General features: G+C 33.3%; 1 protein-coding gene across 1 annotated transcript in view; it reads left to right on the forward strand.

Moving 5' to 3' along the window:
* The window catches only part of LOC128997925 (acetylcholine receptor subunit alpha-like), a 135308-nt gene that overhangs the window by 82187 nt on the left and 27207 nt on the right, over positions 1-25914 (forward strand). Inside the window, exons 2-7 of the mRNA XM_054423758.1 lie at positions 669-756; positions 18098-18237; positions 20179-20223; positions 21492-21601; positions 23334-23514; positions 24912-25027. Of these exons, the coding sequence (XP_054279733.1) occupies positions 708-756; positions 18098-18237; positions 20179-20223; positions 21492-21601; positions 23334-23514; positions 24912-25027 (641 nt within the window). The 5' untranslated portion in view covers positions 669-707. The remainder of the gene's footprint in view (positions 1-668; positions 757-18097; positions 18238-20178; positions 20224-21491; positions 21602-23333; positions 23515-24911; positions 25028-25914) is intronic.

A 25914-nucleotide genomic window follows, 5' to 3' on the forward strand; every position in this document is an offset into this window, starting at 1 on the left:
CTCCTCTCTCTAACATCTATCCTAGTTTTAAACCTGACTTTAAGATAAGTGGGTCTGCTAGTGTTGGCAACCCTGTGAACAATAGCCACAGTCTCATCTAGGCCTACGGTAGTCCACGGATTACGGAATCTTAACGACTGGACAGCCCAATTTAACTTGATAAAATTTCTGGAAAGATTTATTTTTATTATTATTCTACTATTCTATTTCAGAGTAGTTTATACTTTACCATGCCCTGGTTTTGGTTATTAGAATTATGTTGGCCAAAGTGCGTTAATCTATTATAATCGCAAGTGAAAGCGTTCTTTATTGTTTGGTTGGACTGTATAGAGACAGGCTAGTATACGCGTCGGACACATCAACTGGTCTCTTCTGATTATGACATCGATACTTTTCTTTGATGCATTCCATTTGTAGTATTTGGGTATTTCTGAGTGCAGTGAAACGTCATAGCACAATGCAATGACCGCACTTAATATTGTTTGCTGTGGTATGACATCTTCCACTTGGACATTTTCCGCCTATTTTACAGATTAACTACTAGATAAACAACTGTTGACTAACGTTCACTTGTCATTCGCTGCTTCCTATGTTATTTTGTTACTTAAATAACATAGTTTAAGTAACTATGGAGAGCTTTGTTCAGCTAATTGTGATGTTTGTTTCAGTAACAGGATGTGGAGAGAAGTAGGATTGTCCTGTCTATCATGAGGAGTCTAGTCGGCATCCTGTGGATAGTGCTAGTGCTCATCTCAGGTAACTGTAGGGTCTTCAGAAAATATAGCCACAAGTTATGCATCAGCACTATTTACATATTCAATTTCATGCATGTTACGGTATTTTGTTACTTTTAAAATGCGTGATGTTTGTACAACCTGTGTCGGTATCAGCCACATTCTAAAGTTTAGTTTTACTCACAATTGCCGTGGGTTTGTTCATATGAAAAGACATTGTGGACTAGCAGAAACAATAAAAAAGGTGTTGGCGAACGCAGTAGCTTCCTAGTGTTTCCATTATCACGCCTTTAAATTTATTCGCAAATGCTAAAGAGGTCATTGAAAAAAAATCTAACTAAGAGGAAAGATTATGGAAGTTATTTTATCAGGATACCAAACTAAATGCCACTTCAACCCATAGTAGAATTCCGTTTTTTTGCATTTCAGCTTTTGGAGAATGGTTGCCTTACATGTCTCTTAGTTCATCAACTAAGGTGGTTTGTCTGGTAGACGATATCTTCTGTTTATCATATAGAACGAGGGAGCCAGTATGTTGGCCAACACATTGTTTACTGTATCTGCTAGTAAACTACAGTTAGTACTTATTGCTGTTTATTATAAATTTACAAACTCCAGTTTTTAAAGTTCAACTTTAACCAACGTTTTAGAGTCCGCTTGATTGTATAGTTTAAACGGCTTAGCAATAATAGATATTTTATAAGTAGCCTATATCAATGATATTAAATATTATTATTCCGATCACTTTTTAATACAGATGCATTTACTAAACAGCATTAAAAATCATAAGTCGAATAATAATTTTTTGATAAAGTAATTAAATTGATTTTAGGTTTGTCAAAAAACGAGTTATGAAATCATAACCGGTTTAAGAGACGCCTCGTGTGATACCTAGAAGTATTTTTCCACCCGATGTAAATACAACTCATTCTAATCATCTCTTTCCCATATGAAATATACATACGAGCTGTTCATAACAAGACGACATTTATACCCACAAATTGAATGTCAAACAACTTGACATCTAAAGTGGTTCATAAGTTGAAGATAGATCTGTACAGATATGTGTAACGTAATAGGTTACGTTCCTTACTTCAGTTGTGTAGCTTTGTCTATTACAAAATACCATGGGCACTACGTTCCAATAACATAACCTATTACTTGACTTGCTATCTTCTTTTTTATTTTTGGTTTGTCTAACATAGTACGGGAAAGCCAAATTTCCTGTTTATGTTTATTCTTTGTAAAATGTTTCCCAAAAACATAGTTTTAAAAACTTGTTCCCGATTCTTGAATTGTATTCACAAAATACACACCAGTTACAAAATCAGAAGACGGTTTGAGTGTGGCTGATTTAATTTTACAACACGATTATGTCGTATAAAATGTCAACGATCGCCACTATTTATTAATGAGTACTTTTAGGTGATGATCCTATCGTTACCGAGAACTGAGAATCGATTATTGTCAGGAACAGTTACAATCAGGAAAAGTTACAATCTGGAACACTTACAATCTGGAACAGTTACAATCAGGAAAAGTTACAATCTGGAACAGTTACAATCTGGAACAGTTATCAGAGCTTTGTTTGGTTGCGAGGACATTTTTTACAAAAATACAATGATTATTTAAATCAATACGGTAATATATTCTTTGGTATATAATGCAAGTAGATCAAAGTTCAAAGAGTTCAAACCCGTATAAAAATCATCGTGTACAAAGATCCGTGTATATACAGCAACCATACAAACAACCTTTTTCACGTTATTCAGCATGACAAGAAAGAATAACTGTTTTATACATCTTCCATTTTTATTAAATCGACAGTTTTCATGGAATTTGGCATCAACTATTAAAAATAGCCGAAATTTGTTAACGGTTTAAGAGGTTTTGTTCATAATTTTTACAAATTTGAATTAAAATTATGTTTACGCTGTAGGGTGTTACACATCCCTATATGTATCAACGCCGTAGCTCAAACTTCTTTATAAACATTGTCTTATTTATGAAAATGAATACCAACTGACGTATTTAAAGCATAAAATTACCCGGTTAGCTGACAAAGCAATTAGTGTGACGGTAATCTCTGAGGTTTGCCAGCTTCAGCTACCTCTGTGCTCTCATTTCAAGTGTTTTCAACGAAAAGTTTAACAGTTCATAGGAGGATGTGTTTGGCTAGTCTGTTTTGATTAAAAAATAAACATGTTAAAACGTTTATTTTTGCGGTATTTTTTAAAGAGCTTGGCGGCCTCTTTAACCTTGCATTTGCCCTGGAATGTCTGAAAAAAAAAATGTTATGGTGCATTATCAATAGTTTACATTTATATTGTTCTAATCGCAACGGTAACATATATTTATAGTTTATTAGATGCAAAAGACTATTATCATCATTGGAATCGCCTATTAATAATAAAGTAACTTATAATAATACGAACATTAGACCATTCCAAATCAACAATTTGGATGTAACTACTGGATAATTAATTATACAAAATATACTTTAATATAGCTATACGATGTTGCACTAATCCTATCACGTTTTTAGAGATATACGGTAAGATCTATCATATCATTTGTTGATTAATCTATCTTGCGACGATCATCTTTAGTTCGCTTGACTTCATAAGTATTAATACAACTATTGGTAAAGTTAAGCTCAAATAAACTAAACAGAGTTTAGTAATACAAACAAAAACAATCACTGATTGTAATAAGGTAATAAATTAAATAACATACAAATAAGTACAGCTGAGTTATTTTTTACATTAGGTATATGGAAAGTTCCTTTTAGAAAAGAATTACGACCTTAAAGGACAATTGATGAAATATTGGATAGTTTTGCGCAAGGTTTCTCGTCATGACGAACACTTTAAGTATATGGTTTATGGGTGTGTGACTTTTTTTCATGGGTACTTTGGGATTTACTGAAAGTATTAACTTAAAATATTAACTGGCTACTTTCGTTACCCAGACATTTTGGAAAAAAGAAAGTCAATAAGTTAATGAATTACGCACTTAAAAAGTAAAACTTCACACACTATCAAACATTATTTATTATATTAAAAACATAAACATAACTGTAAACAATACTACTTTGACAGTTCTAATTTTGTATCACAGCTGCTTGGTTGAAATTAGCAACTGTTCATAAATTTAGACAATTAATAGTGCTGCACCCTGTTGGTACATTATGTAACCTTTTAATGCTATTGGTCATTACAGAATCAAATTGTTTAGTTGAAAAAGCTGTTAGGATTCTTTAATTCCATTTAAATATGAGTACTCATAAGGTTAACATGGGAACCTCCAGAGCCACTGGGGTGGAGCCCTTTTGACGGATCTGCACCAAACTTCACACAAACCATCCTTGAATAATGCGTAATAATACCTGAAAGTTTCATTACAATCTGTCGAGCAGTTTTGGAGTCCATAACGTTCAAATATACAAACATCCTCTTTTATAAATAAGTTAAGTTAAATATATAATAGCATTCTTCCTACCATCGTATAAAGTTCATCTCTAAAGCAGTTATTAGTAACCAAAATGGTGGAAGCCGAAACTGTATGGGTTGAGTTCTAGGTTATCACTAGCTGAAACTGCAGCGCTCGGTTTGAGATAAAGTTGATATACCACCGCAGAGGTTTTAAGCTTAAAATGTACGTGCAGGTCTCTGAAATGGCGCATAGTTACATCACTGTGTGTGTTTTTTTTTTTAATTTTACTTCACTGGGAAAACATATTTAACTATTTTAATAATCCCAAAAAGTTATTCCCCAGAAGATATTGTCTCTACTTAAAATATTGTAGGTTAAAATAATTATAAATCTTGATGTTGGGGGTCGGTGACCTTATAACTCCACTCAATTCTGTGGAAGCGTCTGTGAACACCGCCCAGTTACATTTTACATGGTTAATAAATAAATGTGAATGTCCGCAAAAAACCTCGTTAAAGTTTAGTTTTCATCTATAGAGTGAACAACCTGTGCCACTTTTGGTATCCCAGAAACACTTAAATTGGAGAACACGTTAAATAGAGAACTTCAACTCTTTTTTATTGCATAAAAAATAGGAACTAAACTTGTCATTAATGACCGCTATTTCCAAGATGGCAGTCGATTTTAAAATGCCACATACTGTATAATAATATCTTGTACCTATTTCATAAAGAAATTATTTTTTTTAATATAAGTGCAATTTTAAATGAAAAAAGGCTTAATTTGTACGTTGTGCACCCTATAGATCCTATATTTGGAGAGGAAATGTAAAAAAATAAATAAAGTCTTAAAACTGTGTTCCAAAGTTAAAGTTAGTTGCCATATTGAAAAATGGTGGCCAACTTTGAAAAACCCAGAATTCATATCTTTGTTGTTCATACCTTGGTTGTTCTCACTTTTGACCCTCAAAACACAAAATTTTCCAATTTTTCTCTAAACAACCTTCTTAAAGAGCTCAAAAAAACAAACAATTCAGTATATCAAAGTGTTTTTGTACGGTTATTGGTTACGGAGAAAACTAAAAAAATGGTAAATTTAAAATTCCCATGTTATTCTTATGGAGAATATTGTAAAATGTTGTAGTTTGCTTGTTTATGGATATCTTTTGATCAAACTTGGCAAATATATTCATTTTATACTAAGCAATAATTATTTTACTTAAAACACACACTTTATTAGTTTCCTTGTAGCAGCAAACCTAGGTACTCGTTAAACCTAATGTTATTTAAATAGATCAATTGAAAATCAATTCAGCCAAATGGAAATTCGCTTAGGCGTCAGGTTTGCTGCGGCGGGGGTAATATTTTAATATATCATAGTTTTTGAGACACAACTAACTGGTGGCGCAGTTGAGTTGTACATAAGATTTATGGAACTATATATAATAAACAATCGTAGAAGTAAGATTAGTACGAATTTAAAAGAACATTAATGAATATATTATTTATACGTTTATATTTACAACAGCTGTTGAGTTAAATTTAAAATATTTACATTAAGCTAATAAATTCTTGATTTTCCTCATCATCACAACTTAATTCCAATTTTCTCCAAAAGAGTTAATCGTATAATAGAGTATATAACTTTTATAGTACTGTATGTAAATACAGTATATAACTGTTAAATGTCACCGTTGTAGTGATTTAAAATTAATTTTAACATTGTTATAAATACGTTTATCGTATGATATTTTCTGAAGTTTTGTATAATTGCGTAGTTCCAAATAGTTTCTAGTTCTAATGAGAAAACCCTGAACGTTTTGCAAAGCTTTTGTTACTCCACAACGGCACTATGAAATACAAAGCAGAAAGCTTGCCTGGCTGAATGGGCCACAGTATCACAGTCGACTTGAATGGGGGAACTGGAGCATAAAACGGCTATGCGAAGCTTTCAAAAGAAACACATTAATTATTCCCAAATGAACGTACGTCAACTTACATTAATGATGGTAACAATTAAATCTTTGCACATTTATCTCATCGCACGTTACGTATACTAAGCAAGTTTGAAGTACTTGATGTCGAGGTGAAGTTGAATTACAAATCCATCGTCTCCGACTTCAAAAGAAAGAAAACTTATTAGTCAAGCCAATAACACATATGGTTGGTTGTCAAGAACGTTTCAGGGTTTTGGGATATGATTTCTCATACAAAAAAAAAAAGAACAAAGTTCATAAAAAGCATTTGGAAATGCATATCCACTCCTATATCCACCATTTGGGTTTTTATACTTTAAAATATTATCTTTGAATTTTCCAGTTGATCTTTATTTTTATAAGATTACGTTTTCGTGGTATGTATTTTAGAAGTAAAGAGACCGATGTTAAAAAAAATTAGTTTGCCCTATTCAAAATTTAAAAGTTGGCGGCAATTTTAATTTTTATAACTTAAATTACCACTTTGATACTTAACAACCCACGAAAAGAATCAATAGGCCAGGTCATTAAGGTAAGAGAAATAATGTACTCAGTACTCATGCTAGTTATATGTAATTTTCAGTTGTACAAGTTGAAAGAAGGGGTTAAGGCACGTTCTAAACATTGAAAAAATATGAATTACGGGCAAGACAGTCACATATTTTAACACAACCATGTGTGTAATGCTTGTAGGGTCATGACGGTTTTGTTTTCTAGTGACCCAATTAGACACGGACCGACGTAGGCCTCTTTAATCCACAACAGTTTTGTCAGGATAGTTTTAGTTAATGCTTGGATGAGTGGTATTCAACCCACCTCTCAAATACATTACATAACACAAGTTAAGGGTGCGCTCTACCCCTGACGCGCAACCGAATGCAAGGGTTTGCAAGATTACCGTTTTCAACTGCTAGAAGGTAGAATCAAAGTTAAGGTCTTATATTAAAGAGGATGAAATTAGTTCTGCGTTTAATAAATTCATTAATTTTAGCGAATTTCCCTATAGGGAAGTAGCTATTACCGTAGGTGGCATGGTAAGACCTTGACCCGGGACCGATTTACTTTTTCATTTTGATGTCCCTAGAGGCCAAAAACACCATTCGTTAAAATTTTTATATATGTATATATATATATAGACTTATATATATACGTATATATATACGTCCGTGAACGCGATAACTTGAGTAATTTTTGTCCGATTTTGATGAAATTTGGTTTAAAGGTGTAAAGCGGAATAAACTTGAATGAGTTCGCGAACCAGCACGATCGGACCATGGGAACGGGGCTTTACGGGGGGTTTTATGGGGTAAAAATTGGTTTTTCTCACTTTTGATCCTCAAAACACAAAATTTCCCGATTTCTCTTTAGACCTTTTTAAAGAGCTAAAAAAAACAAATAATTTAGTATATAAAAGTATTTTTGTTCGATTATTAGTAACGAAGAGAATTAAAAAAATTGTAAATTTAAAATTCCCATGTTATTCTTATGGAGAATATTGTCAAATGTTGTAGTTTGCTTGTTTATGGATATATTTTTATCAAACTTGGCAAATTTATTTATTTTTTACTAAGCTATCAATATTTTACTCAAAAACACACTTTATTAGTTTCCTTGTAGCAGCAAACCTAGGTACTCGTTAAACCTAATGTTATTAAAATATATTTAACTGAAAATCAATTCAGACAAATGGAAATTCGCTTAGTCGGCAGGTTTGCTGCGGCGGGGGTATTTTAATACACACCTTATAAACGTAATTTGGAGGACAAGAAAAAGGCCTTTTCAACTAGCCCTAACTTATTGAAAAAACGTTATTTGAAAATTTGAAAAACGCAGAACTATAGATTTGTATTTGCACTACTATAAGCTGTTTAGAGTGCGTAGCTATCATAATCTTGGAAACCTCTGCAAGCGCTTCTCGCGGCACTGTCTATGGTGCAACATAGCAACTGAAGCCCGAGCTGAGATTTCCAAGCTGAGGTAGAGTGCCTCGCGAGTGTTGTGTTATTGTCCTAGGGTTTGCCATGAACAATAAAATTCATTTATTGGCGTTGTATTCCATCCATGCCATCTTGCACTGATATTACATATAGAATCCTGTATACTCATAGTAGTCATAGTACAATCTATTGAATTTGATTTGTATTTAAAATGAATTTACAACAATTGTTATCCACATTTAATCGGTAAGTGGGAAGGGCCTCACTTAGTGGCTACTAAAGTTTGCTCTATATTATATGGATCAAATTATTATATATAGTTTGTAAGTCAAGAGAATATGCTTCTCTGTTATGTAAGTTTAATTTTGTTTCGTTTTATAGTTTTATTTTTAGCCAACGTGTTCCATAATAAAGGTTAAACAGGAAATTATGTTAAAAATCTAAATTTAATTGTTAAAAATCTTATTTTCTGTTATCTGCCAAGTTTGTGACGAATGCCGAACCTCCTTATATTTAAGGGGCGCTGTATTTGATTTGATTTGCAGTTAGGTCAGTAGATAGGGTACGTTCCCACTATTCATAAAAATTTTGATCGTAGGGACTTATAATGGCGTCCAGGGTGCGAGTAAAGTGCCTAACTCCTAGAAGTGGTTTTATGGACCAAAATAAAAATAAAATCTGATTATATTTGTTCTACAAACTCTTCGTCTACGAAACATTCGCCACCAAAACCACTTTCCAAAGTTTGACATTTTATTTACTGAACTGTTTACAAATTATCTCTGAAAAGCAATGTACAAATAATTTACTGAAAACACGTTTTTTGTAATACACTTTGAGGCGTCCACAAAGAATAATGTAATCCATTATGAAGTATGTTTTAGCGAATTTCCCTATAGGGAAGTAGCTATTACCGTAGGTCTCATGGTAAGACCTAAGCCCGGGACCGATTTACTTTTTCATTTTGATGTCCCCAAAGGCCAAAAACACCATTCGTTCAAATTTTTATATATCTATATATAGATATATATGTATATATATATATATATATATATATATATATATATATATGTCCATCCGCACGATAACTTGAGTAATTTTTGTACGATTTTGATCAAATTTGGTTTGAAGGTGTAAGGCGGGATAAACTTGAATGAGTTCGCGAACCAGCATTATCGGACTATGGGAACGGGGGTTTATGGGGGATTTTATGGGGTAAAAATAGGTTTTTCCCATTTTTGACCCTAAAAACACAAAATTTCACAATTTCTTCTTAAACCATTTTGTAGAGCTTAAAAAAACAAATAATTTAGTATATTTAAGCGTTATTATGCGCCTATTTGTTACGGAGAAAATTCAAAAAATTTGTAATTTTGAAATTCCCATGTTATTCTTATAGAGAATAAGTCAACTGTTGTAGTTTGCTTGTTTATGAACATATTTTGATCGATTTTGGAAAATACTTTTATTTCTTACTAAACTATTATCAATTTATAAAAAAAATCTTTTTTATCCTCCCTGTTGCAGCAAACCTAAGTACTCGTTAAACTTATTCTATTTAAATAGGAAATAAATGTGCTATTTTTATAGAGGCATTTTAATGTAAATCCAATCAGGTTAATGGAAATTCGCTTAGTCTGCAGGTTTGCTGCGGCGGGGGTATTTTTAGTATAAAATGGATGTAGTTGGGTATTTCATATTTTGTATACGTGTAATTTGTTTTATTTTTATTTCATAAATGTGTTGTATAATTTTAACATTCAGGTGTGCCAACCAAACAGACGGTTGAAGACCGTTATTGAATTATTAAGAGTATTATTTTGTTATTAGAGGAATGTCCATTTCAAATAAGGCACTTTATTCATTATCATCGTCAGATTAATGTGTCCTTGCTCAAGACTAAAAATATTTAGTATAGACCAATCCAATTGTCTATGTTGTGTTGTGTGATTGTCTGGGTAGCCGAGTGGTTATAGCGCTCGCCTTTAAATCTGAAGGCCGCTGGTTCGATTCCAAGCTAGATCGTTTCCAGACCCAGATGCCATTTGTCATTGGGTTAGGGCCCTTTCACACGAGGCCACTGGTGGCCGCCACTGGTTGCCCGCCACAGCTTTAACATTATTTTAAATGGGACCTTTCACACACAGCCACTGCAGTTGCCCGCCACTACACAGTGGCCGAGCAGTGTCTCCTCGCGCAACTGCTAGTCGGCAACCGCCGGCAACTGCAGTGGCGGCAACTCGTCGCGGGGCATTGAATTAAATGGGAGCTTTCACACGTAGCAACCAGTGGCCGCCACCGTGGATGAGCGCGCAGTTACTATTTTGAATCAGTTCACGTGTAGACTGCAAAGACAAACGCACTATGGTAGTTGTTGAGTGTTTTCGTGTTGAATTGTTTGTTTGTTAAAATGAGTGATCAGAAGAAAAATAAAGAGGACGTTGCTGAAAAAGAAAAATACAAAGGAAAATATCAGAATAAGAGAATAAACAAAATAATAGAAAACAAAGTTGATACTGAAGATCTAATTTGCGAAATTGAAAAGTAGCCGGCAATTTGGAATAGCACGCCTGTGTCTTTGCCTTATTTTCTTTATTATCAACGCGAGAAGAAGGAGATGTTCATTGTTCGACAGCATTTTCACAACTACCATTGTACAGTGGCTGTAGTAAAGTGGCTTGTAAGTTGCCTGTATCATCCACTGCAGTTTCCCGGCCGGTAACTGGTGGCGGACACCGGTGGCCGCCACCAGTGGCCTCGTGTGAAAGGGCCCTTATGAATCAATGATGCCATCTAACAAAAAAAGTCAACGTTAGCTAGTAACAAGACCAGAGTTTGGGCCGTTCACTTTCAAAACGTAAAAAATGTCATAGGTGTAAAAACATAAATTAAAATAAAATTCACTAGCACACAGTTCAAGCATGTTATACTTTGATTTTTCGTTTTTCCTTGTCAGCTTTTCAAAGTATTTACTGGACACAAATTATTTTAACCTAACAACCGTGATGAGATGGTCTAGTTATCCAGCATGTTTGCCAACTATCGGCTCTCAGACAGGAAATTACCCGCGGTTGCGATACACTAATTAGACACAGTGATTGCGGTTATATGCATGAATGTGTTGTTAATATCACAGAACACCTAGCTAACATTAGCAAACTTAACGTTTTGTTATGTTTTTAGCTAAGGGAATAATGTTTAATGTATGTTTTTTAGTTTGCGATTCGTGTATATAAACCTTTCGCTTTATTCAATTACTTAAACGATATAACCCTAATAAATACTCGATGTATCGTTTCTTTTGGAGGGTGGTGGGTGAATTCGGACAAATAATGGGGAGCTAGTTTTGTATCTTTATAATATTTTAAACTTGATGGTTCTTACTGGTATTGGACCAATAAATGATAATCTCGTGTATCGGAAGGAACTATGTTATTTCAGGTAGTTTCCCCTATAAGAAAGTTACTTAGACCTATGGCCCCCAAACTGACCCTACACCTTCCTATCTCTCGTTTGTTTGAGTGGCCTTGTGTCATGATGGTGAATGCTGCTCAGCAGCAATATAGACTTATTGAACAATAACCACACACTATTAATATTACAAACGGTTTTGGGGATACATGTCTCGCAGATCGGCACCAGCATTTCTGTTGCTTGGATACTCTCTTGGTCTCAAGAAACTCTCTTTATCTCTTAAACCCCTTCCAAAATGAACGTTTCATGGTAATTCTTCCCAAGTTTCAAGAATATGGTAAACAGTATTGCATTAAATTATACTTGACTGAAACGACATATAGGGGGTTATAATAGTACCAGGGGGCCGATAATATTTATATAGGGGGCTCAGTGCTATTTAATTTGTTTGGGAGGTTAGCAAAATTCAGCATTCATATTTAAGATTTTTAACAGATTTCGGTTTTTATTAAAATAAATATATCATGTTTCCCAGCTGGCGTTGGGTAGAATGTGGGTCTGTACAAATGCCGAACCTTCCTACCTGAGTCAGCTAAGATTCAGTTGATTAAATCTATTGTATTGTCAGTGATGTACTATTGCTTTCCTGCATACGGCAATAGTATCACAAAGGAGGACATGGGCAGGCTCCAAAGACTGCAGAACACCGCAGTGAGATTTGTATATGGTCTTCGGAAACGAGACCATATATATCTCAATTTGAAAAAAAAAACTGCCCGCGTCTTTTCTTCAGCTGTTGTATGCAAGAGGCAAACCTGCTCTCTAGTACACAGGAATGGCCGAAACAAAACCAGTGTACCTCATTGAAAGACTGGTCACCCGCGATCGGGTGTCTCAGCGCAATACCCGACAAGACAATCAAATTTACTTCCCGAAGGTGAGGTTGGAAAGGTAAGAGAGGTTTTGCGTACTTTGGGCCCACACTGTACAATTACCTCCCCTGTGAGCTCAAGCATAGATAAATCATACTCCCTTAGTCTGAATCCCTTGTGTTAACTAGTCTATGGCTCAAGATGCTGGGTGTTCCAGCTTTTATATATCGTCTGAAGAAAATGTATATACATAGTTGTAGATAGCCAAAATATTGTAAATAGGGGGTATTTTGTTTTGGTCATTAGTTTTTAGTTAGGATTAGTTAATTGACACGAGTCACCCTGTAAAACAGTTTATACTGAGGAACGCTTGCTAATAAAAGGCATTTTTATTTTTATTTATTTATTTATAAACAATAATATTATAAACAAACTGTCTAAAATATGTAATAAACCGAATTTTTTGAAAACATTTGAATTTAAAAGTCAAAGATCACCCTAAGGTACAAGTGCTATTTATACAACATTTTATTTACAATTTTCTCATCTCAAAAAAACCATTGTAAATAAGCTCGTATTAATTTAACAGTTAACAAAAATACAATAATAAAAATACAGTACCAGCATTTGAAAAAAAAAATTCAATAGAAAAAGTTTGCGAAATGGCTGTCTTAAATGTATATATATCACTGTTTTTCTACAAAAAAAAAAAAAAACAATAAACTATTTAAAAGTAAAACTTATGATTACCAAGCTAATTAGGTGTATAGTTTGATAAACTGAAAGTTATTTTGAACAATTGGGCATTGGGCATTAATAAACAACAAATTGCAAATGAGGGTTTCTCTTAAATAAATGTTAAACCAGAAAATCTTTAGCAAAAGTTATTTAATGGTCTTCGGAGGTAGAGTCCTTATAGTTAAAAAATTACTTAGTTAATAGCATTTTGAGCATTATCATTCTAGCAATTTTCAGCATAAACTTTCAAAATGTTAATTTATCATGGTAATAAGGGGTTCACGATTAAAGATAAGTTGTTTGCTAAATTTCCAATTTTTATTTAATGACTCTTGGTTTCATCAAAAGTAAGCCTACAGATGCGAGACTGCAATTATTTTCTACTCTAAATCACGTTTACTTTCTGCGTAGATTATTTAAGAGAAAAAAACAATGTGTCTGATTGTTTTCTATAAGATTATTCTTTTTTGTAGATTTTGGTAAAAATAATTTCTCTTTATAAAATATATAGATGCAATATAATAACATTATTTGCCTCATGTCTCAAACCTTTAACTAAAAACATAACATCATAACATAACATAAAATCAAATCATAACATCCCCTATCTAAAGACCAAATTTGATTTCAATTAGTTGTATATTATGCTATATGAACAATGTATATTCTGCTTTAGATCTATCTATCCAACGGAAGATTAATTAGTTTGACATTGCTCCACCACACGAAAGGGCTGACTAACTTATACATATATACCAATACAAAACAAAGAATAATCCAAGATAGACCAAAACCAAATCAATCTTGTATTTTAGATGTTTTGAAACTGCAATTAATCTTTTTATTGGACGGCAATTTAGTCTTAAATAAAAACGGGTATAAAATATATTTACTTATGATACAATAATAAATTAAATTGTCTTTTTACCAAAGATTATATTGGGTTTGATGGATTTTTATTTCCATTTCCCAGCAAGTGGTCATTGAGCTAAACAACGATATGTCTTTAATAAAATTATGGGAATGGACACTATCGAATTTAAATTCAAACTTCCGAGTTTCATATTGAGCTATTCCAGAGCGTCCACAGCATCCCGAAGTTATCCAGCTATCCGAAGCTAATCCAGAATCCCGAAAGTAGTGTACTCAAATTTTTAAAATGAAATTTAATATCTTTCACCTTTCTACGACCTACACGTTTGCTCAAATTTGCAATGTCATCAAAAATTAACCATCTCCGTATTTCTCATAGTTAATGAAAGTTAGTTGTTGGAAGTTTTAAAAATTTCTCCATTGTCCAATTTGGTGACCAACTTTAAAATAGCTGATAGAACGTTTATGGTTTTTTTTGGGTTGTACAGAGTATTAAGAACGTTTTCATTTGTTGTATTTTTTTAATAGGGCCTTCTCGCTTTCAGGATATAGAAATTCGAAAGCTTTATTTTTCTGATTGCCAATACAGAAGCCAATTTCAAAAAACTCATGGATACCCGTTATTATATATGAATCTTTCCAGTTTTAACGTTTCTTGTATTAGATTTCCCACTACTTATTAAGTAGGGATTTAGGCTATGGCATATTAATTTTTGGTCTACCATCCTTTCATCATATAAAATTATTTTGAGGTTGGGGTTTTGCTCCTTTTGTAATTTGCCGCACTGCTTTTCTTTTGCTCGGGGCTTCTATTATTTGTCACTGTACGGTCGGATTTTTTATTTATTATTTCTCTATCACAATCTTTTCAAGCTGTATTATCTTTATTAGTTTTCTTAGTTTGATGGGGTCATCGTTCCAGGATACTTTATTTGGATTGGAACTAATGTTTGCGTTGATTTTTAACATTGCATTGTTGATTTCTCAAACTAGTATGTATATGAAATATTCGCATTTAGCATCTACCGTTGTAGTGTTAAGAACCTCTCTTCAAGTCTGAGTTTTCAGGTTGTTCGTCAAGGTATATCCAATTGGTCTCTTGTGGCAGGTAGACTTAGTTTTCTTGTTAGTCCTGTGTGTTTATTAGCTTGGTTTCAGTTATGCAAATCGCTCCATATAGTGGGCCCTGCAGTGAGTCAAATTTCTAGAATAATGATCGTGCGTCGGGTGTCATCCCAACCGTAAATCATGTTCATCTTTAAATCTAAATAAAAAATAAAATACTATCCTTATATATAATACGTGAAGGCGATTTCTACAAAACACTACTAACCCGTTAATAATGGACGGATTTTTACAAACTACGTGTCAAAATAAAGTATTTATGGTGTAGACACCCCCTTTCACCAATTCACGTAGTAAAAATCCTCGGGCTTTGCCCCACAGGCCATCAAAGTTGGAGTTTCTCCCATAAGATTAACATGGGGGAATCTAAATATTTGATTGGAAACTTTGTCCCCACTAATTTGAGAGAACGGTTGGGGTGTCAACTTGGTAGAGGTGTCCAAAGAAAGGTCTTGGTCTGTAGATTAGTTAGTTATGAAAAGATAAACTGAGCAAAATACCTTAGGACTCTGCCCCAGAAGCCTTTAAAGATCCCTCCACAAAGTTGTTTACATTTTGGCCATGAGAATAATAGTTTTAATGAAACAGCTGTTCATTTTTAAATTGTATTTAAAACAACACATATTTTTTGGGAGTTGAATTCTACCAAATAAGTATTTGCAATGTTATTTTCTGATTTTAAAATTGATTTTCTTCTTTATCATGCCATGTTTTGCAATATAACGTTCCATTACAAAATCAGTGGAAAATCCTTTTATCACGGCAATTCTTAAATAATTTCTTATTGAACTATCTTATATCTATAATATTGTACGGGTGTGTGCCTTTTTCGCAACTTTTGCCTACATTTTATAATATTATTCTACAAAATATCAAATATTTATGTAGAAATATCTGCTCTTATTGTGTCTAATAAAATCCAAACTTAGAAACATTGCCTAAAATGGTACCTATCTTGACAAGTTATTTGCACCTGCCTATATTACGGACTTTGGCGCACTGAATTAGTAACATTATTGAAAATAACACGACATTTTGGCTGTAAAATATGGTACAAAGAGAAAATACAATTTAAGCAGCTACTGTCATGACAGAAAGGTCATATTCCTTTTAAACTAGATCACATAATCCTTTGACTGGGACGGGTGGCGTCGTCCTGTAATCCAGCTACTAGGAGGTCACAAATTGTGGATATTTATAGGAATGAACTGTGGATGCGATACTCCCTGGTGTGAATTAACGTCCGCACGAGTGAGTACTACGACTACCCGCAGTGCTATCCTGATAATTATACAAATTCATAAATACAAATGCAAAAAAAATGTGTTCCAATTCAACTAAAAACTGTAGGTCCCTTGGTTGTCATTCGCTGTATGGGCTATTAATTACCAGCTGTATCTAAGGAATGTCGGCCTTAGTCACTAACAAGACTACAAGATCGCGCCACTCATCCTACACTCATCTCCATTCATACTTGGCTTAAAATACCTACTATGAATGGTCGCCATAAAAAAACGTATTAAAGGATTAAAGTATTTTAACAGCCATTTTACAGTATTTTTGCTTTTTGGAAATGTTCCATTGCTATGTCATTTGCATTATTTATTGCCAATGAAGCCGCCAAGATCATATAAACTAGGAGGCCCCTAACAGTTGAAGAATAAAAGCCAACTTTACTTCATGTATTCCACTACACCTAACATTCCGTAGAGAGATTATATTGACAACTTTAAGTTATTGATAAGGCCGAGACAACTGACTGACATCCCCCATGTCAAGGAATTCCAGCTTTATCAGTAACCCCACAGTCAATTTCTCAAAACTTTGCTAGAGGGTTCATTCATTGGCACAGAAGTACGATATGAACTGACGCTACGTGACGAAGGAAAATCAAACATACACTGTAACGGATATACCTCCCTTTGAAGTTAGAACGTGTCTTCTCAACAAACAGATATTTTTCTCAAACACTGATGAAGTCGCGGAAGTGTTAAACTACAAGATCCACCAATACGATTTAAATACTATTTAAAGGTTCTACCAAAGGAAGAGATACCATAAAACATACTAATAATAACTCCGATGACGTACAGGATAGGAAATATTTTAATCATTGAATGAACAACCAAATTTGGCAACTAACGCAATATTGTTATTGTTTTTACACTTATTACTTTTTGAACAATGTTAAATGCTCAAAATATGTATATTTCACCCAATTCATCGCAGTTAGATGAATTAACGTAAGCCTTGAAAGTAACCGTCGATTTCGACGGGTTTCCCCTAGTATAACTCAAATGCTTTAATGCTTCGTAGTGCTTGGTACCTTGGGGCGAAGGAGTTCTATATTCAGGTCTCTATGTTTTTGTAACAGTGGAGAAACTAGCCCAGAAATTGTGTTTCTGTTCCATAGAGTCTTTAATGGGTACTGTATGAAAGTGATAAGCTACCAGTAGGTTACTTGGTATTTCAAGTTATTCAGGTTTGAGGCTATAATATCAGAATTTAGCTCTTCGAAAAATTTTTCAGTATTGATTTCGAAGCAATTTTCTTGCGTTTTATCAGACACAAACAGACCTTTTGGTAGATTATGTATGTTTAGTACTAACAGATTTACCAATCCCTCTATGAATTTGGTATAGCTAAAAGAAAGTAGCTTATACGATAGTCTGTATATAATAATTCCTACATAAAGTGACAGGATTAATCATTTACATTTTAAATGATCATGACATTGGTACGGAAACAACTGTCATTTGTTAGAAAACAGTGAACTACAAAGCAATATTGGAAGAAACAAACAGTCACTGAGTAGTTGCAGGGACATGTAGCCATTCTCTCCCGCACCGGCAATCTTCCAACCTCCTAATCCTTGTTATGTCCATGGAAGTTTTACCGAATAAAAAGTAGCAAAACTATCGTTGTGGTTATTATACAGTGGCTCTCAAAGTAGTCGATTTAAGGGGTTTGTTAGCTTTATTGTTTTTTTTGCAGGATGCTGTTGCAACCCTGATGCCAAGCGTTTGTATGACGACCTACTCTCAAACTACAACAAGCTCGTGCGGCCTGTCGTCAACGTCTCAGATGCTCTAACAGTCAAAATAAAGCTCAAACTTTCCCAGTTAATTGATGTGGTAAGAGAAATATACTAGCTCTGGTCAATCATCCTAATGTCTACATTAACAATTCCTATTTCAATAACTTTATACATAATTTGCCTCCAGGATTGATTAATTGACATAACATAAGGTCAATAACCTGTCGTCAATCAGTCCTATATTGTCGTGGATGACTATAGTTTCGGGGTTTGACAATTTGGCGACTGAAGAGAAAGATTTGAACACGGGGTTTTAATCCCGACACTATAGTCATCCACGACAATATAGGACTGATTGACGACAGGTTAGTAACCTTTTTTTATGCTAATAACTTACTCATTGTAAATAATCTATTTAAGCTACTTATGAGGTTTTCGAATATTAACTAGAAACTTTAGGTTCTATTGAATGGCATTTAAAAGTATTCCTAAGGTAAAATCAATCACAATATGATTGTTGTATAATGTCGGCAGGGTTTAATATTTTGATTTTAAAATTGTTCTACACGAAAATTTTAATTTAAATTGTTAAATATTTAAATACCACAGGGAATATTATAATATAATTCTCAATGTACGGGAAAAAATTAAAATGATTAGTTAAACGTTGGTATTACTTCATTCTAGTTACAGTATTAAAACACACACACACACAGTATTCCTAAATAAAAAAAATAAATTTCGTGTTAAAAATCAAACAAACATTAAGGCTCTGTTAAGTTTTATTTAGTTTTATTGTATACTTTTAAATTGTTCTTAACTGTGTGGTTTCCTATTAAAATACAAGGCTACGCGGTGTTGTATGTCAAATCAATTGCAACATACCTTTTTTACTTTTATTTTCATTTTCATAGGGCATAAAAATTGACTGTAAACATTTGTTCACACAAAACATAACCACAATTTGTTCAATAGTACAAAGATTGTTTTCGACTTTTTTTGTTATAGCTCAAAACATATATATTTTTTTCATTAAGTTTTAAGCCCCGTCAAACCCTTTACACAATTATTTCTAGTGATTATGACAATATTACAGATTGATTTTGAGAGTTCTAGGTTAGTTCATTTTGAAGTATTAGGCTATCTCTAGTGTTAATTTATTTGAAGAATGATATACTCTTTTTAAAAACAATAAGAGACATTACTTACACAAAATTATATAACACGTTATATAACAGTTTATCTTTCTATAAATAAAAAAATTAAAACACAAATTAAAAAACTACTTATATGAAATCCCAAAACATCGTCCAGTCACTAAATCCCTTTTTATAGTCAGAATTCATATTTAAATTATTAATCAACTTCACAACTTACATAAAAACAAACTAAACATACAATATTATAACTGCCCGAACATAAAAATATATAAAATAGTATAAGTTGGGCCCGATGAGAACCGCTGCTCGTTGAGTGTAATTCCTAAACAGACGGATGGACACTAGCTTGAATGACGCAGACAATCCTTTTTTACAATAGATTTTCAAGAGGAGACAAAGTTGTACTCTAAGTTGATTCTTTAGAAGTAAACTAAATAATTATCATTGTATCCTCTGATTTCAATCGCTCTAGGCTAACAAAACACTTGAAGAAACTTCTTGATCTAAATTTGAAGATTTCTGTAATTGAAAATCGAAGTAAAATAGAAACATTTTGAGCTCCTTGTGACGAAACTCTCACAACGATTTTCTTTATACACTAAAACACTAAAAAGCCTGAACTGATTGTTCTCAATATATGCTCATAAATAATAACGAACGTCACTTCAATCACATCAAAAATACAATGCAATGGTATTTACAAGTTTATAAATAACATCATATTTAAGTAATTTTATTGTTATTAGAAAATAGCAAAATGAAATTTATATTTGACATTTTCGAATACACATTTTGTAGTTATATTGTGCTTGATGGAAATAATATTAGGTTATAAAATATTTCAATAGACCCCAAGCTAACATGGTTTTCTTTTACAGAATCTTAAGAACCAAATCATGACAACAAATTTATGGGTGGAACAGGTAAATATTTAAATGATATTGGAATTTGCATGTTATTTTACTTGCTATGTTTCATATAATCAATATATATATATATATATATAAATTATAAAATTAAAAGAAGATTGTTTACCTTGTTGGTCTCCTCCGTCATCACAACATATGTATTACGTTATCTAATCACAATGATGTGGGTTGAAAGACTAAATAATGCATAGCAAATTATACATTAAAATTTAAATTTACTCTATTTATATGAATAGTTCTGGTAGTCTAATATAATACTAAGTGCATTAACGTGAAAGGTTTTTGATTACATGAACAGTTTGAAACATCCTAATTTGTACAATTAAAATAAATTCAAACAATGTTTTATTCACAACTTAAAAAGCAACATGAGCATAATCGAATAAATGAAAGATAAAGGACAATACCATCGTAGTCTTATCTTTCAGATGGATTAAAGCTCAGATTTTTAAAATTATATAAACATCGATAAATTTATTATGAATATAGTCAGCCTGATCAGACTGATTACAGATGATAAGATCTAATGGTGTATCAGCATTTGCAAACAAAAATTAGCTTTGAAAGGTAAAAAAAAAGATATCATGATTAACTGTACTACCATTGATTTATATTGATTGATATGTAGTATTTCATTACCTTACATAATTTACCTCATGTGGTTTAACCAGAATTACAAGAATATTGTAAGATAATGAAATTCAATCCATCGATTTAAACTATTAACTTAAATCAACAATTGGGTTTTCTCAGCAAATATTCTATCCCCAAGAAGATTACTATTAAAATATCCAATAATAACTATGTAACGAAGAGGAAGTAAATTGCAAACAATTTGAGGACATTTAATACTATGAAAGTTATTTATTTAGGCTTTTTTTATAATGTATATTGCGATGTTGCAAGTATTTTAGGAGAAACTGCTTCTTATATACATTGCTACCTGAATGATAAGTAAGAAAACCAATTATTACTAAGACTATTTTGTATAAACGCCACTTAAATATTTTACTGCCATATAATAGTAATATAGAATCACTTCAGCTTGAAACACATTTTTGCAATAAGGTCGTAGGAAGTAGATGTTAAGAATAAAGTCACAGCTGGTGATTTCACTTTTTTATATTTATTTTAGTAAGTGTTCCTGATTTTTACAGTCGTAGTATAACTACAAGCTACGGGGCCCTAGAGAATATTTTTGGTTCTCTGTTAGATTATAAGATAACGTAACAGTTGATATGTTGTGTTTCTTGTCCTGACAGTCATGGTATGACTACAAACTACAGTGGGACCCTAGAGAATATGGTGGTGTAGAGATGCTTCATGTTCCTTCAGATCACATTTGGAGACCTGACATCGTCCTTTATAATAAGTTAGTGCTAACGTAAATATTTTATATATATTAATATTCAAATTCCTATTTAATTGCTGATTTAGTAGTGGGACGGCCTGCGTACATACTGCAGTGACATTTATTCTTTCATACGCTGCAGCTTGTACTGTTCAGTCTCAATATATTCTAGGCACAGGACCGAAGCCTATGTGGACAGGCATATACAAGGTCAAAAGAAACTGGTAAACAGTCTAAATAAATCCAGGGTAAATTTTAAATACCCGAGTTAATAATTTTTCTTTTAAGAAGGGCATTTTTTGCATTTACCAAATAGAAATTTGTTATGCTATGATATAGACCTATAAATTGTACCTTATGGTTATTTTAGACGAAAGTTTTACTTAATTTTTTTATGAATCTGTATCTTTCTTCTAAAATTATTCATTCATTTTGAGATATTTAACCCTACATCAGGCAAAGAGCTAAAACCCGCATACCTATTTACCAACGGAACTAAGTCAGAATCTACAATAGTCTTATACGCTCCAAATAATTAATTTTTTTGAGTTTGTATTACAAACCTAGATAACGCTATCCAATACAAAAAAAACCCATTTTATACAATCTCTCAGTAATTTAATTTTAGCGATTCGCTACCAATTGAACGTTACAAATTTAGGAAATTAAATGTATTAGTGATACAACAAATTTAGTTATTGTTGCATAGATAATTTAATCGGCACATTTACGCCAACAGGAAATATTGATGCAAATAGCATATAACCCTGTGAATTACTTATTTCCCCTACAATGTACTGTTTTACCAAACTGTTGTTTGATATGGAACTGAAATCCTAATGCAACTTAAGGCCTGGTATAATTTTACAAAACGTCAATGACCAAATACAAAAAGACGATCACAAAAAGAGTCTAATGCTATATCACATGTCATTGTGTCTCTTACATAAACACTTTCTGATGAAGTCTTCTGGCGATAAGGCAAGTCGCTTTGCCCCTAGTCGTTCTGTATCACAAATCATTCCTGTATTTGGCCACAAAAGGTTGCAGTTAACCAACTAATAAAGCATAGTGTTTACATTAATTTGTTCTCTATAATTTATGGGAAAAACATTGTATATTTATATTCTTAAAGAATTTATATAATATTTTTTATACAGTAAAAGTATAGTTAAATTCATATAATTATGTTATTATATAAGTATGAAACAAGTATTGTAATTATACATTTTAAGTAATTTTGAAACTGAATCTTTGATACTTACGTTGTGTCATAAAAAATACTTTTCATTAAATGAATGGGAAACTAGAAACATATACAGTTTGCTGGGTCAGTTATTAAACTTAGTTTTGGATGACAGGACTAATGAAAAAGAAAATTTTTAATCATTTAGTTGAATAAACTATTTGTTTGATGAAGAGTTTTGGTTTTAAATCTATCTTTAATCTTTATGTTGTAAAAAATATTACAATTGGGTTCATATAAACGTAATACCTATATTTGACTTGCTTGCTTGTAAAGCATAAAAACTCTTATTTTACTAAAACCGCAGCTTCAAATTGATGACTTCTTTGTTTAGCATCAACTATACCACAGCTCTATCCATTAGAAATGATTATTGAAATTGGGAATTTATGATTATAAGACCTGTCTATAAAACAAAAGAAAATCAAGTAAGAACAAAATAAATAATAGTTAAATTAGGGCTGCGAATGGTTAGCATGTTATAAATTAAACGATATTTTATTTTAGTGCGGATGGCAACTTTGAGGTAACCCTAGCTACAAAGGCCACGCTAAACTATACAGGACGGGTCGAATGGAAACCTCCCGCCATTTACAAATCATCTTGTGAAATTGACGTGGAGTACTTCCCTTTCGACGAGCAAACTTGCGTCATGAAGTTTGGCTCATGGACGTACGATGGGTTCCAGGTGAGTTGGCCAAAGTATCGGTTTCGTCATGAAGTTTGGCTCATGGACGTATGATGGGTTCCAGGTGAGTTGGCCAAAGTATCGGTTGCGTCATGAAGTTTGGCTTATGGACGTATGATGGGTTCCAGGTGAGTTGGCCAAAGTAATGGTTGCGTCATTAAGTTTGGCTCATGGACGTACGATGGGTTCCAGGTGAGTTGGCCAAAGTAATGGTTGCGTCATTAAGTTTGGCTCATGGACGTACGATGGGTTCCAGGTGAGTTGGCCAAATTACCGGTTGCGTCATGAAGTTTGGCTCATGGACGTACGATGGGTTCCAGGTGAGTTGGCCAAAGTATCGGTTGCGTCATGAAGTTTGGCTTATGGACGTATGATGGGTTCCAGGTGAGTTGGCCAAAGTAATGGTTGCGTCATTAAGTTTGGCTCATGGACGTACGATGGGTTCCAGGTGAGTTGGCCAAATTACCGGTTGCGTCATGAAGTTTGGCTCATGGACGTACGATGGGTTCCAGGTGAGTTGGCCAAAGTATCGGTTGCGTCATGAAGTTTGGGTAATGGACGTACGATGGGTTCCAGGTGAGTTGGCCAACGTATCGGTTGCGTCATGAAGTTTGGCTTATGGACGTACGATGGTTTCCAGGTGAGTTGGCCAAAGTAGTGGTTGCGTCATGAAGTTTGGGTAATGGACGTACGATGGGTTCCAGGTGAGTTGGCCAAAGTATCGGTTGCGTCATGAAGTTTGGCTCATGGACGTACGATGGGTTCCAGGTGAGTCGGCCAAAGTATCGGCTACACGCTAGTCATTTGTAATTATTTGTAAATGTTCATATTCATTGGTCGGGATGTTCTTTAGTTAGATTGCTATAAAATGCTTCTATTGGAGAGAGAGACTCTGAAAACTTATCTGGCCCCGTCATGGATACATAGGGAAATACGCCTTTGCGTTGTAGTATTGTAGTTTCTATAGATCTAAATGTATTTAAATTGGAAGCTAATTTGTATAATGGAAGGGACAGAAAATTGTAGGAATCTAAAAATACTAAATTGTCAACTGAGAATGAAATGTACTTTTTTATATCTTTGGCTATGCAATTTAATTTACGATTTAACTTTCCTAAGTGTTGCATTTTTAAATGTCCATCATGCTGTTTTAAGCTATGGAAGAATATTGGAATTTTCTTTGTTACTTTATATAGTAGTTTAAAGCACAATCATTGTGGGCAGCTCCACGAGATCGGCCTGTTAAAAACGACAATGCTCTCGCACCCTATCTCCCAGTGGCTTTTCGCAAATGTGACAATGTGTTAAGATTTGGAAATATGCCTCTTGCTCTGGAGTCATTACAAGTGTTAATATTTCTTAATGAAGTAATATTTATTCATGCTATTTTGCACCAGGTGGACCTGAGGCACGTGGATGAAGTTAAAGATTCCAACATTGTCGAGATTGGCGTAGATTTGTCAGAGTTCTATACTTCCGTTGAATGGGACATCCTTGAGGTTCCAGCTGTCAGGTCAGTGTGTATTAGTCATTATAAAAGCTCTTTAACAGATTTTGTATCCTAACAAATGCATTCGACTCATACTGTTATCAGTTACATGTTACTCTTGTTATTTATATCTTTAAAAGTTAGTGTTTGGTTTTTAATTTAATGTTTTTAATTTTAATTTACTTGATTTAATTAATCGTTTAAATGTCTTACACTAAGCTTTAGCGTTTAATTTGTTAGATAAGGCTACGCAAGGTGTAAATAAATCCTTAAACCTAACGATGTATTGTTTGGCCCTAAGAGTTTTGTGATTGGGCCATAGACTCACCTTACACGAACCTACTTTTAACGTATTTGTTGGACATTATAATTCAGTTAGTTTTTTGTTGGTTCTCTTGTGTTGTTGAAGTCCATATCTAAGTACTAATGTGTATTTCGCCACAGGTCACGGGAGGTTGCATCACGGAGACAGTCAGGGGTGTGGATGCACCGAGGGGTTGGTTTCCCTTTTGTACCTTTAAAGATCCAGTTTTTACAGGGTTGCCAGATGCTTGGTTTCTATGTCATGAATAGTTTTTTTAGCAGGTTGTCAGGTCCGGATTCAGTTAAATGTTATAGGTAGCGTTTTGTATCTTAGCTACACTGTGTTGGACCACGCTGGACCCAGCTGTGGCTCTAGAATGATATTTGTTAAACATTGTAAAATGGGCGTTAGTGAATGGATATGGATTTCAAAAACACAAGGCAACGAACAAAAATTTAACTTAAATAAAATAATGTTATCGACAAATCGGATGTAAACTAATGTGCTAATGTTTGAATGAAAATGTTGAATTTATTTATTTTGATTATATTTCGAATTTTGGTATGTTAAGACTATAAAAAATAAGCTTTAGAATTACTCCAGGATC

The sequence above is a fragment of the Macrosteles quadrilineatus genome, unplaced genomic scaffold, assembly GCF_028750875.1.
Source record: "Macrosteles quadrilineatus isolate MER2022 unplaced genomic scaffold, UCM_ALF_1.0 Scaffold_7__1_contigs__length_78375512, whole genome shotgun sequence".
NCBI classification, from domain to species: Eukaryota; Metazoa; Arthropoda; class Insecta; order Hemiptera; family Cicadellidae; genus Macrosteles; species Macrosteles quadrilineatus.